This window comes from Sus scrofa, chromosome 10 (genome assembly GCF_054392235.1).
Source record: "Sus scrofa isolate SSC_HxYL_T2T_F1_AM1 chromosome 10, Sscrofa_HxYL_maternal_Yorkshire_Landrace_v2.0, whole genome shotgun sequence".
Classification (NCBI taxonomy): Eukaryota; Metazoa; Chordata; class Mammalia; order Artiodactyla; family Suidae; genus Sus; species Sus scrofa.
Window position 1 is genome coordinate 19,378,184 of NC_139392.1, and position 19,632 is coordinate 19,397,815.

A 19,632-nucleotide genomic window follows, 5' to 3' on the forward strand; every position below is an offset into this window, starting at 1 on the left:
GACTGGAAAAGAAAGCATAAGGCCAAACAAGAGAAAAGGAATACTGATTAACTTCTCTGTTACACTTGTCTTTCCAAAAGAGAACCATCATAACGCTAACACTGGTGCCCAGCAGTGCTCAGATCAAGTTATCACTCTGAGATCCAGCTGGCATCAATAATCTTTGAGAAATACAGAGCATCAGGTGGGTATTAAAAACAAAACAAAAACCTGTACAGGCAAGTACCCTCGCTGTTTTTATAGAAGAAAATAATGGGTAAGCCTAAATATCAAATATTAGTAAACAAGGTCAAATTCAGCAATATCCTATAACAGATTATTAAATAATAATAACAGCTACTGTTATGAACTATTTGGTATATTCCATGTACTGCAATAAGAGCTAAGCAAACATGATGATCTTTGAGTCTTACAAGCATATAAAACAAATACGATTATCACATATCCATTTTACAGATGACAAATTAAAGACATAGGGAGTACTCTGCCCACAGCCAGTAATAAAAGGCTTTCTGAGACTTAAAGTTAAGTTCCATTCTTTTAACCACTGGACTAAACGGACAGTCTGGGAGTACTTAAAAATGAGAAGAGTAGATGGATGAGAAGGAAAAACAGGTTCCCTAAAAAGAAAGTTACATCAAATTAGTCCCTCTTGTCTGAGTTACCATGTTACAACACCCCAGACAAATCTCTAAGACATATTGCTAAGTGATTATGAAACCATTTATGTAAAATGAGACAAAACAAAAAGATCCAAATGTTGATACAAAATAAAGTACATAAATCTCATTGCTTTAATTATCCCAGTTCCTGTCTCCTGCCCAAGCTCCTGAATGCCATTCTCTTGGCAAGAGGCAAATACTACTTATAGTTTGGCATCTATCTTTCTGGTTCTTAAATATTTGAGGGAAAAATCTGACTTCATATTGGCAACAACACACTTGACAGTGATTATTTCTAAGGAAAATAATAGTGGAAGAATTATATAGTACTTTATTCATTTACTGCTTTAACCTTTTACAAGAATTCATAGTTTCATGAACTCAGAAGTAGCTTTCAGTCCTAAGAGTAAAAGCAAAAATTACCCCTAACATATGGATAAAAATTCCAGAGCTATGACCACTACTACCTTGTCACTACCGTGTCCCACTTACCTGATTTAGATAATTTATATACTAACCCATTCTGGGACCATCAGGGTTCTGCCCAGCCACCTCTGCCAGAAATAAACATTCAGTCAGTTCTACTAACTCCTACCCCCCGTTAGTTCCTACACACAAAACCTCGACAGACAGATGACCTGATTTAGAATCCCAAAACCCTATCCTAGATACAGGCTGCTTTCGTAACTATGATGATCTATTCTATGTTTCCTGCCTTGCCTCAGCTGTCCCAATTCAAGTTCCTTGCCCTGAAATCGGCCAGATGTTGCTATTTGAACATCCACATTGTTTTCCTCCTCTTCCTTATTTATTCATCCAAGATTGATGAAGAGCCTACAATGTTCAAGGTAGTGGAAGACCCTATTTGGGACGGAAATACAGTTACATGGGCATAACTCCTGCTGTCAGGGAGTTTACAACAGAGAAGGTAACATAATGTATCTATGTAAGAATTGGTCAATATAAAGCCACAAGAAGCAAAGGCTTCAAAGTGATGTAATATTAGAGACAAGAGGAATCATTCTAACTTTGTAAAACTGTGGCCTGGGAAAATACTGAAGAGGTGATATTAAAATCTGGCCTTGAGGGTCATGAAAGATTTTCACCAACAAAGGCAGAAGGAAAATAAAAACATGGAGTTCCTACTGTGGCACAGCAGGTTAAGGATCCGGCATCATCTCGGTGGTAGTGCAGGTTTGATCCCCAGCACAACAGTGGGTTAAAAGGATCCAGCATAGCTACAGTTGTGGTGTAGGTCACAGTTACGGCTGAGATTTGATCCCTGGCCTGGGAACTTTGATACGCTGCAGTTGAGGCCAAAAAACACCCAACATGCCAAGTAGAAAAACTGACATAAGTAAAAACTACCTATAAGAAAATACAGTGGTAGGAGTTCCCACTGTGGCTCAGCAGGTTAAGAGCCCGAGTGGCATCCACAAAGATGTGGGTTCAATCCCTGGCCTCATTCAATGAGTTTAGGATCCAGTGTTGCCATCGCTATGCTGTAGGCCAGCAGCTGCGGCCTGGATTCAACCCTTAGCGCACGAACTTTTTTTTTCTTTCTTTTTTAGGGCTACAACCCAAAGCACCTGGAAGTTCCCAGGCTAGGAGTCAAATCAGAGCTGGAGCCGCCAACCTACACCACAGCCACAGCAGCACCAGATCCAAACAGTATCTGTGACCTACACCACAGCTCACGGCAACACCGGATCCTTAACCCACTGAGCAGGGCCAGGGATCAGATCTGCATCCTGATGGATACTAGTGAGCCACAACAGGAACTCCAGCCTGGGAACTTTCACATGCCGCAGGTGTGGCCCTAACAAGAAAAGGGAAAAAAAAAAAAGAAAGAAAGAAAATACAGTGATTGATAGGCAGAAGGGTTATCACATCATTAAGATGATGCGATTCATTTATAGATAACTGATTTATAGATAATTTCTAGTAAGATAATTAGAGAAAGTTTCTTTATGTCCAAGATATAGAAACCATGGAGGTAGCTTCCCAAGTGAGATAACCCAACAGGTTCAAGAGGTCCAGCTTCCCTGCCCTCTCCCTGGGACACAGAGCAGTGAAGGGCACAGCTCAAATAGCGTGAGGATTCCACCAAAAGAAAAACACTCCCTCTTTTCCATTCCCAGGGAGTTTTTTGTTGTTATTGTTATTTTTTTGTTTTGTTTTGCTTTTCGCTTTTTAGGGCCTCACCTGCAGCATATAGAAGTTCCCAGGCAAGGGGTCAAATTGGAGCTGCAGCTGCCAGCCTATTCCACAGCCACAGAAACACCGGATCCGAGCTGCATCGGCAACCTACACCACAGCTCACGGGCAACACCGGATCCCCGACCCACTGAGTGAGGCCAGGGATTGCACCCGCATCCTCATGGATACTAGTCAGATTTGTTTCCACTGCACCACAATGGGAACTCCTTTTCAGGAAGTTTTAAAACCCTTCCAATACTTCTGAGCCCCTTTCTCTCCAGGTACTAATAAAAGAATTTTTAAAAGAACTCCAGTACATTCCCAAGTGACAAGAAAGAAACAAGATAGGAAGTATCCTAAAACTGGCAATAAAGAAAGTCCACCACTGCTCCTTGCTCTGCTCTGTCTCAGAGTCTCCTCTAGCTTAAAATTCTTTGAATTTGCTTGCAAAAAAATGTTCAGCTATGTTTCCAGGTGATTAGAGCTCAGTTGGTTTAAACCACTTAGTTTCCTCAACTATAAATAATAGACAAAATTTCTACTTCTCCTAACCTATTATGAGCAATTAAGATACCAAGTAACAAAATGAAATGACTTATGGAATTCTCACTGTGGCTCAGCCAATTAAGGACCCGTCAGTGTCTCTGTGAAGATGCAGGTTTGATCCTGACCCCCCTCCAAGTGGGTTAAGAATACAGTATTTCTGGAGTTCCCGTTGTGGCTCAGTGGTTAACAAACCCGACTAGGAATCATGAGGTTTCGGGTTCGATCCCTGGCCTTGCTCAGTGGATTAAGGATCCAGTCAGCGTTGCCGTGAGCTGTGGTGTAGGTTGCAGACGCGGCTGGGATCCCACATTGCTGTGGCTCTGGAGTAGGCTGGCGGCTACACTCCAATTAGACCCCTAGCCTGGGAACCTCCATATGCTGCAGGAGCGGCCCTAGAAAAGGCAAAAAGACAAAAAAAAAAAAAAAAAAAAAAAAAAAGAAAGAAAGAATACGGTATTTTCTTTCCGCAAGCTGCAGCACAGATAGCAGATTCGGCTTGCATCCAGTGTTGCCACGGCTATGGCGTAGGCTACAGCCACAGGTTTTATTGGATCCCTGGTCTGGGAACATCCATATGCCCCAGGTGCAGCCGTAAAAAGGGAAAACAAAACTAAATGACTCATAAAACTTAATCTTTCTATCTAAACATTAAAACATATACCTAGGAGTTCCCATCGTGGCGCAGTGGTTAACGAATCTGACTAGGAACCATGAGGTTGCAGGTTAAATCCCTGGCGTCGCTCAGTGGGTTAAGGAACTGGCATTGCCGTGAGCTGTGGTGTAGGTTGCAGACGTGGCTCGGATCTGGCATTGCTGTGGCTGTGGTGTAGGCCGGCGGCTACATCTCCGACTCAACCCCTAGCCTGGGAACCTCCATATGCCACAGGTGCGGCCCTAGGGGAAAAAATAAAATAAAATAAAAGACAAAAAATAAAACATATACCTAGCAGAGTTCTGCTTCTAGTGACTGTAGAGTAACTTGTATTATTAGGCTAACTTTCTCACACACAAAATTATAAACTCTGTACGAAATACTACCAAAAAAACCTATTCGAAAGCAGTAGAAAGCATCAAAAAGCAAGTGAAACTGTGGGGAAATTGCCCCTAAAAGAAGTGAACTACACTGGATAAGATTTGCATTTTTATATGGCTCTGCACTTGAAAGACTCCTCTATTCCTTGAGATTAGTGTAGATAAAACTTAGAAAACAGTCTTGCCGGCTTAAGGAGTCAGATGATAAAAGAGTTCAGAGCTGCCAAAAACTTTTCATGGCTAGGAAGTGAGAAGGATATGCCATAAAAGAGGGAAACACAGAGGGGTAGCCCCAAAACCTACATGTAAACTCTGCCCAAATTCTAGCTAATCCCTGAATTGTGCATGCATAGGAAAGACTCCAATGAGCCTGAAAGCAGAAAGCAAAAAGTTGATGGAAAAAGCTGAGATTTTAGCTGTTTGTCACAACAAGGGAAATGAAGTAGAGACTGAAGAGAATCAAGGTAAGTACCAGTTAGAACAAAAAGCAATGGTCTTGAACAGAAAATACTAGATCAACAATACATCACCACAATGAACTGTATACAGTTGAAAATTACCAGACTTGTGAAGAAACAAGAAAATGTGACCATAGGCAAAGAAAAAATGCCATCAACAGAAACCAGCTCCAAGAAAATCCTAATGTTGGAATTAGCAGACAATAAATCAACAACTTAGATAAAATGGAAAAATTCTCTCAAGCACACAATTTACTCAAACTAATACAAGATGAGACAGAAAATGTGAATAGTCTTAAACCTATTAAAGAAATTGAATGTATTATTAAAAAACACAAAAAGCTCCAACCCAGAGGGCTTCACCAATTGCATTTTATCAAACATATAAGGAAGAAATAAAACCTATCTTTAGCAAATATCTTCAAAAATTGAAAAGGGAATTCCCAATCTACTTTATACATCTAGAATAATTATTATAGCAAAACCTGAAATGAAAACTATAGATCAATGTTCTGATAAATGCAAAAAAAAGATCCTTAACAAAAATACTAGTTAGTCAAAACTGGCAATATATTAAAGTTAGCACATCATGACCAAGTGGGATTTATTCCAGCAATGAAAGTAACAGACCATGTTAGCATATCAACAGAATAATGGGAAAAAGTGGTCATTTCAATAGGCGCAGGGCAATCCCTTGAAAAAACTGAACACCTACTTAGCAATAAAAACCCTCAGCACACTAGGAATAAAATGGAACCTTCTCAACCCAAGAAGGGGCCGTAATGAAAAAGCTACAGCTAATATGATACTTAGTAGCAAAATAAATGCTTTCCCAATAAGATGAGAGATAAGGCAAAAATGTCCACTCTCACCAGTTCTACTCAACATTGTACTAGAGGTACAATGGCCTTTTTAATTCATCCTGTAAAGCATTTGGTGGACCCTTTGAAAATGCAGGCTTACAGCTTTTTTCAGTTGTGGGAAATCTGTGTTTCTTCCATTATTTTTCTCTTCTACGTGCTTTATATTTTTTCCACCTCTTTTCCCCCTACAGCTTCTATTCTAATACTGTTTTAAGATTTTTTCTTCGTTTTTCATGTCTTTGTTTTTTCTCTTTGTTCTGAGAGTTCTCCTTGACTCTTTCTTCCAGCCTTTTATTATTTATCTCAGCTATTACTTTATATTTCTGGGAATTCTTTCTAGTCCAGTCACCTGCTTTTATTTTACATACATAATATAATCAGTGAAATAAGACCAAAAAATTAATCTATGGCATCAAGACTGGAAAGGAAGAAACTGCGGCTCTTTGTAGCTGACTTGACCACTGACACAAAATATTTAGCATAACTAACATTAATAAATGAATTTAACGAGGCTGGGGCACGCAAAGTGAATACACAAAACTCAACTGTTGATTGGGAAGGTGTGTAACAGTAACTTTACAATTATGTAACTCTAGAATGCATACGAAAGATTATCATTTGATGGTTCTCTCTCCATTTGGTTTATCTGATTAAAATTTTGAAAACACATACAATGAAACAATAAAAAAACAAATTTCACATTATTGTAAATACATTAAATCTCTGAGTTTCAATGCCATTAGAAAATAAATTGAATTTTTCTGTTCCTTCTCCATTTGTAATATAATAGTGAAAGTGAGCTTCTCTATCATGTGGTTTAAACAGTCACCACCACAGCTCTTTACTCTATGGAAAATGCTTGCTGCTGAAGAGTAAACAGGAAATCATACTATCATTTTCTCTTTCCTTAATCACTTCATAATTTATTTCCAAAGTCGCTTTGTGAATAAAACATGAGCAAAATGTACACAAATACATACAAGTAAAGGAGAAGGAAAGGCCCTTGTACTTGGACGAGCACCCCAAAAAATGCACACTTTGTTCTGTGTAACAACTTACAATTGACTTGATCACAACAACCACAGGTTAAAACATAACCCAGTTGACAATCTTCGTGAGTGAAGTATGTTTTGCGCAGCGGGGATTAAGCTATTTCATGAGAAAACTCATAAAGGTATAAAGCTGTAGCTTAGAATCATGAAATACTAACTTTCTAGTTCATGTGAACAAACCATTTCATGGAATATAAGACAAATGTCATTCAAAGGACACAGTTTATGGATATCACTGAATTGGAAACTATGAGTACAAGGCAAACTAGGGAAAAAGATATTTGAAAGCACACAGAGAGAACACAACATGGAAGTTCAATTTATTAGACTCTAATACAACAAAAGTGTTAAGAAATTAACACATCATGCAGCATTTTCATCAATCAAAATCTTTTCATGACAAAACTACCTCTTAGCTTTGAACCAGTTACAAGACAGTAAGATTACAACTTGCCTAGAACTACATTACAGATTTTAACTTGTTATGGAGGAACTGGCTCTCCACATTAATAAGATTATTTAAGTTTTTAAGAAATAGTACTAGTAACAAACAAAACATTACACATTAAAATAAGCCCCTACATAATCTTATTGCAATCTACTTAATTCTATAATTTAAACCTTTTAAGCTGGCAAAATGTTCCATTTTATTAATACAGTAATAATTAAGTAATAAGAAAGCTAAACTTTTCACATCTAGTTTCAAGATGCTGAGTTACCTAGCGTATACCTACAGGTTGGTCTTTGAAGACCATCATGTAAGAAGTGTCTAATACACATGCAGGTGCCTCTTATCCCAGCGTGGAGCCAAACTGTGAGCTGCTCTCCTAGGACCATTAAGGAGGAAAACATGAATAATATTTTACTCCAGTTTGCAACCGATGTTTTTTATATTGTCATTTCTAGCATCAAAAATACTCTGTTAATGTGTTATCTCGACTAATATTCATCATTTTGAAACTGCTCCAGAAGAGCACAGGAAAAAAGGTTTTACTACTGTTATATCACTGGTAACCAGTTAGGAAAGCATTTATCCCACACAATGTCAACAATTACCTCTAAGTCCTCTTTTCCTTTTCTAGGAAGGTATTTGTTGAAAAGCAATTTATTCACATTAAAAGTACAAATAAAGTGAGATTTTACCTGGATAAGCGCAAAGACCTGATTCATAAACACAAGTCTGACAAAAAAAGACTGACAGTCAAAGTAAGAACTGTACCGTAACTTTCTCTGTATCAATACCTTCTATTTATAGCTTAAGCGTTCAAAACACTTCTCCACAGACATGATATTTTATAATGCTTACGACCACAGTGTGAGGTAAAGAAGACAGATACTACACTTATTTTCAAATAGGTACACCAGAGTTTAGGTGATAATGACCTGCCCAGGGTAATAAGTAAGCAGCAAATAATAATACTCAATAATAATACTCTTTTAGATGAAATTCTCTGAACCAAAATATAGCCAAACAATGAAATCTGCTTGACTAAAACATAAAATTATTACTAAAATAATATTTTAAATCTCTAAAAGAATAAATTAAGGGTGGGAAAAATGTCCACTTTGGTTTTCCCTGGTATTTCAACTAATCCTTTCAATAGTGTAATTAAACACTATCATCACAAATCCTCAGTCAGTGCATCTAACTTATTAAAGTATAGGGAAAATACATAAAGTGCAAAAAGAAAGGACATTATCTGTAAACCTAGTCTTTTATTCAGAAATACACACAGACAAAAAGAGGGATCACCAGATGCCTGAAGAAAACAAACACCACCAAAAAAGAACCAAAATAAACAAACTGGAAGAGGTAATCAATGAGGAAAAAAAAAAACAAAACTTAAAATCTATTTAGTGTCCTAGGATTAAAGATTTCATTATATATGTAAAATAAAAGCAGGTGACTGAACTAGAAAGAATGCCCAGAAATATAAAGCAATAGTTAAGATGAAAAATTAAATAAAGGGCTGGAAGAAAACATCAAGGAAATCTCATAGAACAAAGAGGAAAAAACAAAGACATGAAAAACGAAAGAAAAACTTTAAAACAATATTGGTATAAAAGCTCTGGGGGGGAAAGGTGAAAAAATACAGAGCACATAGACGGGAAAAAAATAATGGAAGAAACACAGATTTCCCACAACTGAAAAAAGCTGTAAGCCTGCATTTTCAAAGGGTCCACCAAATGCTTTACGGGATGAATTAAAAAGGACTATATCTCATCCTCCTTAAATTTCATAATGCCAAGGACAAAGAGGCATAAACACAAAAAGCGCCCAGAGAACAGAAACAGGCTACCTACAAAAAACATTATTCATATTAGCATCAAATATTATTCGTATTAGCATCAAACCTCTTGGCAGTAAAACTGGTTACTAAAAGATAATAAAATGCAACCTTCAAAATGCAGAAGGAAAATTATTTTAAATCTGAATTCTATACCCAGCCAAGGTATGTACAGTTGCAAAAGCAAAAAGGACATTTCCAACATTGTGCTGACAAGCACCCAAAAACATTCTGAAAAAATTACTTCAAGAAGTACTCGAGATAGCTGCAAAATAAATCCAAAACAAAAAGAGAAAAGCCATGACATCTAAGAAAGCAGAGAACTTATCAAAGAATGCAATAACATGATATTAGCTAAATGTAAGTTCATGTTACAACTTCAGCAAATAGTATGATTAAAAAGCTAGATAACTAAGCCATATGATGAAGAATGCATATGCTCTTTTACCAATCAGGGGAAAGGTGGTAATTAGGAAATACAGAAAAAACGAGAGCCAAACTAAAGCTTAGGATGATCTTGAGCACCAATGGAATATAGAAATCATTTGTTCTCTATAGGTCTCATCATACTCACCATAATACTTTGTTTAGCAGTATTATTTACATAAGCATAATATGGATTAATGCTTTTCAGAATCATTAAGTATAATTATTATAAACCTTGAAAATACCAAATTAATGTTACAGTTAATATAAAATGGGAAGGGAATGTGGAATTCAAGGGAACAGTTATAAGGGGCACTAATTTTTTTCAACTTACAGAGTGGCAAGTTTAGATAGTATCTAAATACTTGCCAGAATTAAGGGTGCAAGAGCTAGAAATTTAACCACAAACATCAAAAAATAAATAAGTAAAAGGAAGAAGGGAGAGAATAGGTATTAAAAGTTAAAACTCTTCATTTTTCACAATGAAGAGATACTAGATTACTTAAGATTCATCAAAAATAAACTTGAGCATAATATATATATAATTAGGATAATAATCAGCAGAAGAATTAAAAATAGAAACAGTCTCTCTGAGGAGAGAAACTAGCTGGAAGAGGTAGAGTTACTTTTCATTCTACAACTTTGTGTACTACTCAAATTCTTCTCCCCAAAATAAACACTCACACACACTCTAAACCATTACAATCCCTCGTCTCTAACCAGTACCGGAAAAACATGGAGAAATTCTTTTTTCATTTTTTCCTTTTTCTACATCCCATGCACTATCTACTAACCGTTTTTTCTGGTATTTCAGACAAGACATAGTTAATAAAATAGACTCAAGAACCACCCTAAACCCTTAATAAGATGTGGTGATAGTAATAACTTACATTTGTTAGAATTATCCAAACACATTCACACCTACTGTCTCATTTAATCCTCACAATTTTGTGAAAGCACATTTTTGAAATTACTAAAGTAAAAACACCAAAAGGTTTAAGCAACTTGCTACTCCCAAAAAGCAAAGTAGGAAAAATAACATAAATGTAATAAATGAGTTAAAAAATTTTTTAAATAACCTTCATATAGCACTAAAATATGAAAATGCTTTCCAAATTTATGAGAACAACATGAAAGAAATTACACTTAGCAATACGAATAATTAGCCACTCTGGAAAACAGTATAGCAGTCTACAGCTAAACATACACTTAACATATGACTCAGCAATCTGATTCTTCGGTTGTTTCCCAAGAAAAATGAAAACACATCACATAAAGACATGCACTCAAATGTTCACAGTGGCTTTATTCATAATAGCCAAAAACTAGAAACAGCCCAAATGCCCATCAACTGATAAACAGATAAATAAATTTGTCCAGATAGTGGAATATTATTCAACAATAAAAAGGAAAAAACTGATGATATACACGACAAAATAGATGGATCTTTAAAGTATTATGTTATGTGAAAGTAACTCAACACAAAGGACTACGTGTATGATTCTACTTACATGAAATTCTAGAAAAGCAGAATTATAGTGACAGCAAATAATTGACTGCCAAGGTTGAGGGAGAAGGCCTGACTGTGCAGGGGAATGAGACGACTTTCTGGGGTGATAAAAATGTTCCGTATCATGATTAGGGGGTTTGTTACACTACTGTATAAAATTTAGCAAAATTCACCACAGTCTATACTTAAAATGGATGAATTTTATTGTATGTAAACTACAATTCAGTAAGGCTGATTTTTAAAAACTCATTAATTATGATCATATTTAACTACTGACGACAGCTTTTCAGCCTAAGTATTAACTACAGATCTTCAAAGAATATTAAAATCATTAAATGATTAAGAGATAACTTTTAACCCAAAAATAGATATAAAGAAACAAAAGCTCTGAGAGTGGAACAGTCTTCATCCTACTGAATTTGGCCACGTGGATAAACACAAGTTGCCTGGCAACTTCTCCAAACTCTAGTCTAGATTTCAAATAAACACACTGACCACATCAGCAGGTAACCTCATGGAGGATAATCAAAGTTTCACACTGAAGAGTTCTTCCTTTAATATTAAAAAAAAATGCATTTGAATTATTTATCTAAAGTAGGCATAAACAAGAATAAAAATAGATCATGAAAAATTAAAATGTGAAATCAAACAGAAACACACACACACACACACACAATCCCTTTCCTCATTGGTCTTTTACTTGAGGAGTGTACTTATCTAACTATGGGATTATTGAATCCATGGGTTTGTGAGTGAACCCCTCCCCCTTTACTACTTTAAGGCCTTCCCCTGCCAATGCCCAAACTGGCTTAATAAAACTAAACCCTTGATATATTTACATGTCTTTAAATGTATACAAGTTTAGACACTTTTCTAGATATTAAATCATTCTAAAGACATCTGTCTCAATTGTAGAATTTGTGGACATACAGAATAACACAACATGAACCTTCCATAATATGCATGCATAACAACATACCAGAAAGCCAAATCAACATAACTTGATCACAATAGATCCAAATCAAGAATTACAAAGAATTCCTAAGTAAAAAGCACATAACATTAAACACATACATTAAATATCATTTCTATTTTAGTGGACATAATATGTCACAGTTTACTTCATTAACAGCATCAGAAAAAAAAATACGAACTTTCAGGACACCACTAACTATTAGCACACTTACCAAGCATATTATTTCCCGTTTTGTTGAACACTTACCCCTCTTCTGAACCCAACCTTCCTTCACAATGGTAACATCGCTCATGATGGCTCCCCTCTGAGCCCCCAACTTGGAGAAGTGGTACTTTGTGACACCAGCTTTGGGGTTTGGATTCTCTGCTGCTGCTGCCCTTCCCACTCTCTAGTGATGACTCAGCCTGGAAGGAAGTATTGAAGAAAGAATTTCTTTTTTTTCCATTCTTGCAACTCACATAGCAATAACAAACAACTAATTCTTTGTAAATGTCTTCAACTGGCCTGACCTCACATAAAAGTCTAGCTCTTCAAACTGGGGAACTTATTTATTAAGTAGTTTTATAATGAATGCACTTCCCTGGTCTTGTGACAGATTTCAAATGAGAGTGAAACTTTTAACCTAAGAGGTTGCAACAAAAAAAATGTCTTAAGAAAACCACTGTCACACCTACACAAATAATGCAGAAAATTTGCTTGGTGATGTGTGTTTGAGGTGAAAAGGGAAGAGAATGAAAGTTTGGTGGACTAAAAGTACATCTTTGTGTACGTTTAGTTTCAAAATCTCAGTAAACTTAGAAACAGTCATGGCATGGTAATTGCAAATGTTTTTAATTGCTGGATTTTATACAGAAAACAATGTGCTAAGAAACCAACATGTATGTATGCTTACTTTGCCTTGTTCCAAGAAATAATTTAAGTAGATTACAATAAAGAAAATACTACGAATAATATAAAATCAATTATTTTTTACAGTAGATGAAGCGGAACAAAGGGAATATGAAAGTAGAAAAAAGTATGGCGTACTCAAGACATGTCAAGAACTATTACAGTTGCTTACATCTATTATTTTCAGGTAATCCTCACAACAACCCTATGAGGGTACAATTAACCCCATTTCATAGATGGGGAAACTGAGGCTCACAGAGATTAAGCAACTTGCCTGACTTCAACACAGCTAATGAATGATGGCACCAAGATGTAAACCCAATCTATCTGATTCCAGAACCTGCATTCTTAACTCCAAATGCTACTTCCTTAAGTTAAAAGGAAGCCAGAGTAAAAATCTACATATTTGTGAAAGAATGGCCCACAAATTTACCACAAAGTTTTCAGGAAGCAAAGCAAATAAGGAAATACAATCAGTTTCAATATTTACAGAATCCATAGATACTTTTAAAAAGAAAAAAGTTCAGAAGAAAACAATTCTTCATGTCAGAAATATGAAATTTAATCCATAGGTCTTTATAAGATACGCTACAGTATAATAAACAAAAGTCCTCAAAAATATCCTCATGTATATACAGCAATGAGATTTACAAGCTATTTCTTTTTCTTTTTCTTTTTTTTTTTTTTTTTTTTGTCCTCTTGCCATTTCTTGGGCCACTCCCTCAGCATATGGAGGTTCCCAGCCCAGGGGTCTAATGGGAGCTGTAGCCGCCGACCTACACCACAGCCACAGCAACGCCAGATTCAAGCTGCGTCTGCAACCTACACCACAGCTCACAGCAACGCAGGATCCTCAACCCACTAAGAAAGGCCAGGAATCGAACCTGTAACCTCACGGTTCCTGGTCGGATTTGTTAACCACCGAGCCACGATGGGAACTCCAACAAGCTATTTCTTATTGCCCCTCTCAATCTAAAAAAGGAAAATGCCAAGATAAAATTGAATTAAAGCATTTCCACAGAAAGGGACCAAAAACGTGAAATTAGGAACCCAAGCATAAATTTTAGATAAACTGAAAAATGGATGGATAGACTAGATAGCTATATACCATTTTCTCAAACTGGGTTTGGACAAATAGTGCATAGGAATAGGTTCAAGGTTAGACGCTCTATCTAGTACTGAACTAAATTACGGCTCTTTTTCCAATACAAATTAAGTACAGAGCCTAATCATTTAGCAGTCTGGAATCAAATTAAACATTCTCTTAAGAAAGCCTGAGAAGTCTGCATGGCTGAAGAGAAGACCTCCCCTTTTACGTGTCATGGGGCTGAGGGCAGCAAGACTGTCCTCAAGATCATCTGGGTTTGCTACTGTACAAAGTCAAAAGGGTATTAGAATCTAGGTGTATTTCCCCAAAATATGTTTGAATACCACAAGGAATCCCAGAAAAATAAGAAAAAAAAGGAGGTGAAAAAAAAGAAAAAAACATCCTGTGGTCAAACAGGTTTGAAAATACTATTAGCCATCTTTGTCTTGAAACATCACTGTTACCATATTAAAGGTACAAAATACATAATATTTTATTATGTATAAAATACATAATAACCTTATTTATCTCAGCAAATCCTAAACTTTTTTTTTCCTTTAGTAACATGTACTGAAATCCAGAAGAACACACTGTGAAAAACAACCATAGGAAATGGCCACATAATTCAGACAAGACCTATTTCATCATTAAAAACAAGCCAAAAAAAAAAAAACCTTTCAGTAAAGAATCAAAACATCATTTTAATTTGACTTATGTAACTTCCTGAAGAACTCAGCATGGTCAACTGGCTACTTTAATTCAGAACTAGACAACTGAAAGCATTAACTCTTCAAACAACATCAATAATTACGACTGACCCTTGAACAACATGAGTTTGAACTGTGCACGTCCACTTATGTGCAGATTTTTTTCTATAAATATAGTACCCATGTTTTCACTTTTCAGATCTTTAAATTAACTAGGGAGGGAGGAGAGTCTGCATCTGCTGAGAGATCACAACATGCAGAATCAAAGGAACTCAAGTTTGAGTTCTGAGTCTATCCAAATTGTTTCAGCTTCCTGCCCTTGGATGAGTCATTTATCAATTCTTTTGTTTCTGAGGCAGATATAGCAGTGGGCAGATTTGTGACTCGGGTTGGGGGCAGTGGGGGATGCCCCACCCCAGCACTGGTCAAGGGTCAACTGTATAAGGAAGTTAAATCTTCAGGACACTAGTGCAAAACGTTACCTTTAGAAGAACTGCATTTAGACCTTCTCTTTGGTAATACTTCTAGCAAGGGCCTCACATCTATTTGGCCACTGTTGATTTATGATACAAAATGATATACTCTGGGTAAATGAAAATTCCTATCTTAATATCCTTAACAATTGGAAAGCGACACGATCAGAATCAAAGCTTAGTAATAAACCAAAACAAACAAACAAACAAAAAAGTATTGAAGAAACAGATACAACATACTTTCCTATTAAAATAATTTGTTTTATAATACCTTTATATAAAGAGCATTAGAAAAACAAAAGTATTTTCAAAACTGATTCTAGTTAAGTCGACATTTCATTGTTAGATTCTTAAAGCTGGAAGGGACCTTCTTTTTCACAGCTGAAGGAACAGAAGGCAAGACAGATGAAGTGACTTGCCCAATGTCACACAGCTACTTTACAAGAGAATCAAGACCAGAGAAACAAGCACACACCTTCCACTGGCACTGCCTCATCGGTATAAAATAATGCACTGAAATAGTCAGATAAACCCAAAATCAATGAATTTTGTTTTATAAAGAAACTGTTTCTAAAAACTAGTTTTTTAGATAAAGATGTCAATCACTGCCTATATAAGTAAACTGTTCAAATGGATATTAAATCAATAGGTCAAAATTTATAATCTTCAATAGGGCCAGTGAACCTAGGAATTATAGAGATCTCTCTATCCATTTCATATTTTAAAATGTTACCAAATTCTACCCATAAACATAATTTTTCAGCTTTAAAATTGCTCCTGGGTCTCTCCTAGCTAAAATGATGCATTCTTTGAACACAACCTGAAAGTCCTTTAACGGTATACTACTCTAGAATTATAATCAACAGGCCAGAAATAAACAATGTCTTTAGTGTAAAGAACCAATGCTACTGGACTCTCAAGCAATAACCTTTGATCTACTTTTCCAACAGTAGCAACACTTGCACCAAGTCAAATACACTCTCCCACTCAGTCCTCCACATTACTAAAACCACTAATCCGCAAAATGTTGGGCTGGACTTTAGCTCTATAGTCTGTTTCCTAAGGTAGAGTGAGCTTCACCTCCTCCTACAAACCTAGCTTCTCCAGAAATATACTCTATCCAATAAACTAAAAGAGATAAAATTTGGTTTATTTTTCTTTTAAACCTATTACATTAACCATTCATTACTGGACAATCTAATTTTTCCCATTCTTGCAAAAAATTTCATACAAAATTCTTGGTAGAATCAATTTAGAATTTACACAAAGCGGTTATACTAAAAGTATTTTCATACAACATTATCTAAGAATTTGATGATAATAATAATTACATTTGAATGCCATTTTACGATTTACAAGCATTTTCACATCTCTCACCTCAATCAACAACCTTATTCTGGTAAAGCAATGTGAAGCTGCCTGGCACGTAAGAGATGCTCAAAAATATGGAATAAATGAATGACTGGGTAAGTGAAAGAACAAAAATGAAGCTTTAGATAACTAATAAAGACAAAGCAAATTAATACTACAAGTCAACAAAGAGAATGGCATGAAGCCATGGCAAAAAAAAACCCCTCAACTTAAACATTATGGAACCACCTCCTCATAAATAATTAAAATTACAATAAATACTCTTCCCTAATCAGTAAAGTATGTTTCCTATAGACCTGCATTAATTTTAAGAACACACATTAAAATTATTTTTTTCTTGACATTTTTTCATGCTTTTTGTTGAGATGGTCAAGTTTCAATTCCCAAACTGAACAAGCACCAACACTGCCCAAAGTTATCCACTATGGAAGGAAAAAAGGGAAAGAATGGCATATTTTCCTAATGATACTTTTAAGAATTTTTAAAAGATACATTATTTACGGCAGCCAACCATTCAATTTTAAGCAATAATTAAACTTCTTCCAACATCTTTTTAAAATACGATTCACTCAAGAAAATATATGTGTGTGTGTATATATATATATATATATATGTTTATTCAGTTAATAAATATGTATTGCTTGTCTGCTCTGTGACAAGGACTGTACTGAGTATACAGAGGGCAAGCAAAACAAAGTATTTCAAAAATCTTTTCTAAACATGTAATGATAATGCTTTTACATATAGTTTCTCATTTAACTATAAAAACAAATCTGTGCAACAGCTATCATATCTACAATTTTGAAACAAGAAGACCATCAGTAACCAATACTGCTATGATTTCCCTACAGTTACCCTAACAAGTTAGTGACAAGTATCAAGAATGGCCATCTGCAACTCAAGTCTTTTAACAATCTAGTACACTTTCCACAAATTAACCCAATGTGAACCCCCAAAAATATGTTCAATACTTGCAAGTAGTTCTGAACATGGTTTTCTGCAAATTATATTTCAGAAGTCCAGTAATGCATGTTTTCAAATAAATTAGAAGTTAAAAATAACTGTTGTGTCACAAATCAAATTTTAACAGAAGACTAAAAGTAGATTGACATAAAGTTAGAAAGTACTCCCAGCAATTCGTTTTTACAAATTAGAATAAAATTCCTGTGTTAATAATTTCCTGTGTGTTCATTTCTAAGTGAAAATCCATTCTATAATACAACTGTGTATAAATTACCACAATTTGGCTGTAATTGATGCATGTAGAGTATACTCGCTCTGCACATTTTTAATATACTCTAAATATGCTGACCAAACTAAATTAACGAAGAACTAATGTTCAATACAATAGAATGTTGCTACTTTGAAATACTAATGATGGTCAAGGGTAACCACAATATAATTCCATGGTATTTACCGACGTTAAGAAATAGGTAAAACTATGCCATATTTGCCATAATAAATGCATAAGACTATATAAAACTTTTAAATGGAAGAGAAATTCAAGGTAAACAGATCTCTACTTCAAATAAACTCTAGGCCAATCTGTCTTCCAAAGACTGTTATTCTGCTAAAAGTATATCATAGAGAGAAGTGAGCCATGCAAACTCTATATTTTGGAATACCTTTCCTCTCTTCCCAACACACTTTGGATTTTCTTAAAATTCTTTCTATAGATATCTTCACTCTTTCACACTATGGGAAAATATCTCAATAAGCATAGACAAGATTTCTAACTTTCACACAAAATATCAGTTATCCTAAACAGCCAATTCTTAAAATGAACTTTATAAACTTTGAAATATCTACACAAAACCTAAAGCACTTCCCCCCTCTTCCCTGCTCCTGCTTAGGGCATGTGAGAGCCATTTCAACCAATGCATCCACTATTAATCAAATAAAGAAAGCAACTCCTGTTGAGTGATATATTTCATACTCTAATTTAAAACAACTATGAAAATGCTTATTGCATTCCTCTGGCTCACCTACACCACTGGCTCACCTCGACCACTGAACAATTATAACACAAAAAGAATCCACACACACACACACAAAATTCCACTGGCATATGGTCCATTAAATACCAATAATTCACTTGACAGATTTTACTCCTAATTATACTGACAGTGGAACAGTAGGTATGGAACCCTATACCAAAACTTCATCACAATGGCGCATCAGAAAGAGGACAGGACAGGACAGGAAACTTGGGTCCCTGCTCCCAACTCTCCCCACCCAGCGAGATGCTGTTTAAGATCCTTTAATTCCCGGTGCCTGTCTACTTAGCCATAAAACTAAAACTGTAGCATTAGATGAACTCTGAATAGCTCTTATCTATGGTTCTTCAAGTTCAAAGCTACTGAGTATCTCGTTCACTATAGATGGCATCCTAGGTGACAGTATCCTAATTATACACAGTCCCTGTCTGCTAAAGGTTAATATATAGTTGGGAAGATAAAACATTCAAACATCAATTCCACTCAGACAAAATTTGGACGAAATTCCGACATTGGCAAAGTACCATCTTCCTCCCCTTCCCATCCTCTAACTCCCAAATATAGTCAGAGGCTTTTTCAATTAATAAGAAGAAAAGCCTCATTTGAAAATCTTCCAGTGATTTCTTCTGGTGAAAAAGCAAATTTTTAAAAATTTTCCCTTTGAATATTAGCAAAGTAGTTTTAAAATGTGAAATATTTGTAATTGGTGACAAATAAATATAAACAGAGTATTGAAAAGAAAAAGGACCAAAAAAGCAAGTCTACACATCAAGAAGTATATATTAATTTACCTATCGATTACTATTTGAAGATTTCCTGGCAAAGGAAATGTGTTTACATCTTATATGTTGAAAGACTATGGTGCTACAATAAAACGTGGAAACAAATGAGGCATCTAATTCGGCCTTTGAAACCAAGAAAAAGTTATGGATCAGTCAATGTATCTTTTTTTACCATATTATTTTGACTTCTGTGAAATTTATTGTACAACATGATTAAAATTTAGTACTGGTAATGCGAACTCTAAAGTACAAACAGGTTAGGAAAAACCCTAAAAGAAAAAGCGTTTCAAAATTAGGAGAGTTAAAATGAAATGG

The 19,632-nt window shown here is 35.5% G+C and overlaps 1 protein-coding gene across 9 annotated transcripts in view; it reads right to left on the bottom strand.

Moving 5' to 3' along the window:
* AKT3 (AKT serine/threonine kinase 3) overlaps positions 1–19,632 on the bottom strand; it is a 301,843-nt gene that overhangs the window by 278,851 nt on the left and 3,360 nt on the right. For 8 of the 9 annotated variants that reach the window (XR_002336106.2, XM_084978745.1, XM_084978742.1 and 5 more), the window contains exon 2: positions 12,259–12,416. Coding sequence is in view for 7 of the 9 variants with exons in the window: in XM_084978745.1 (XP_084834871.1) it covers positions 12,259–12,304 (46 nt within the window). In the remaining 2 variants the exon portion in view is untranslated. Of the gene's footprint in view, positions 1–12,258; positions 12,417–19,632 lie in introns of those variants that run through there. The other variant, NM_001256146.1, reaches the window with a different exon arrangement.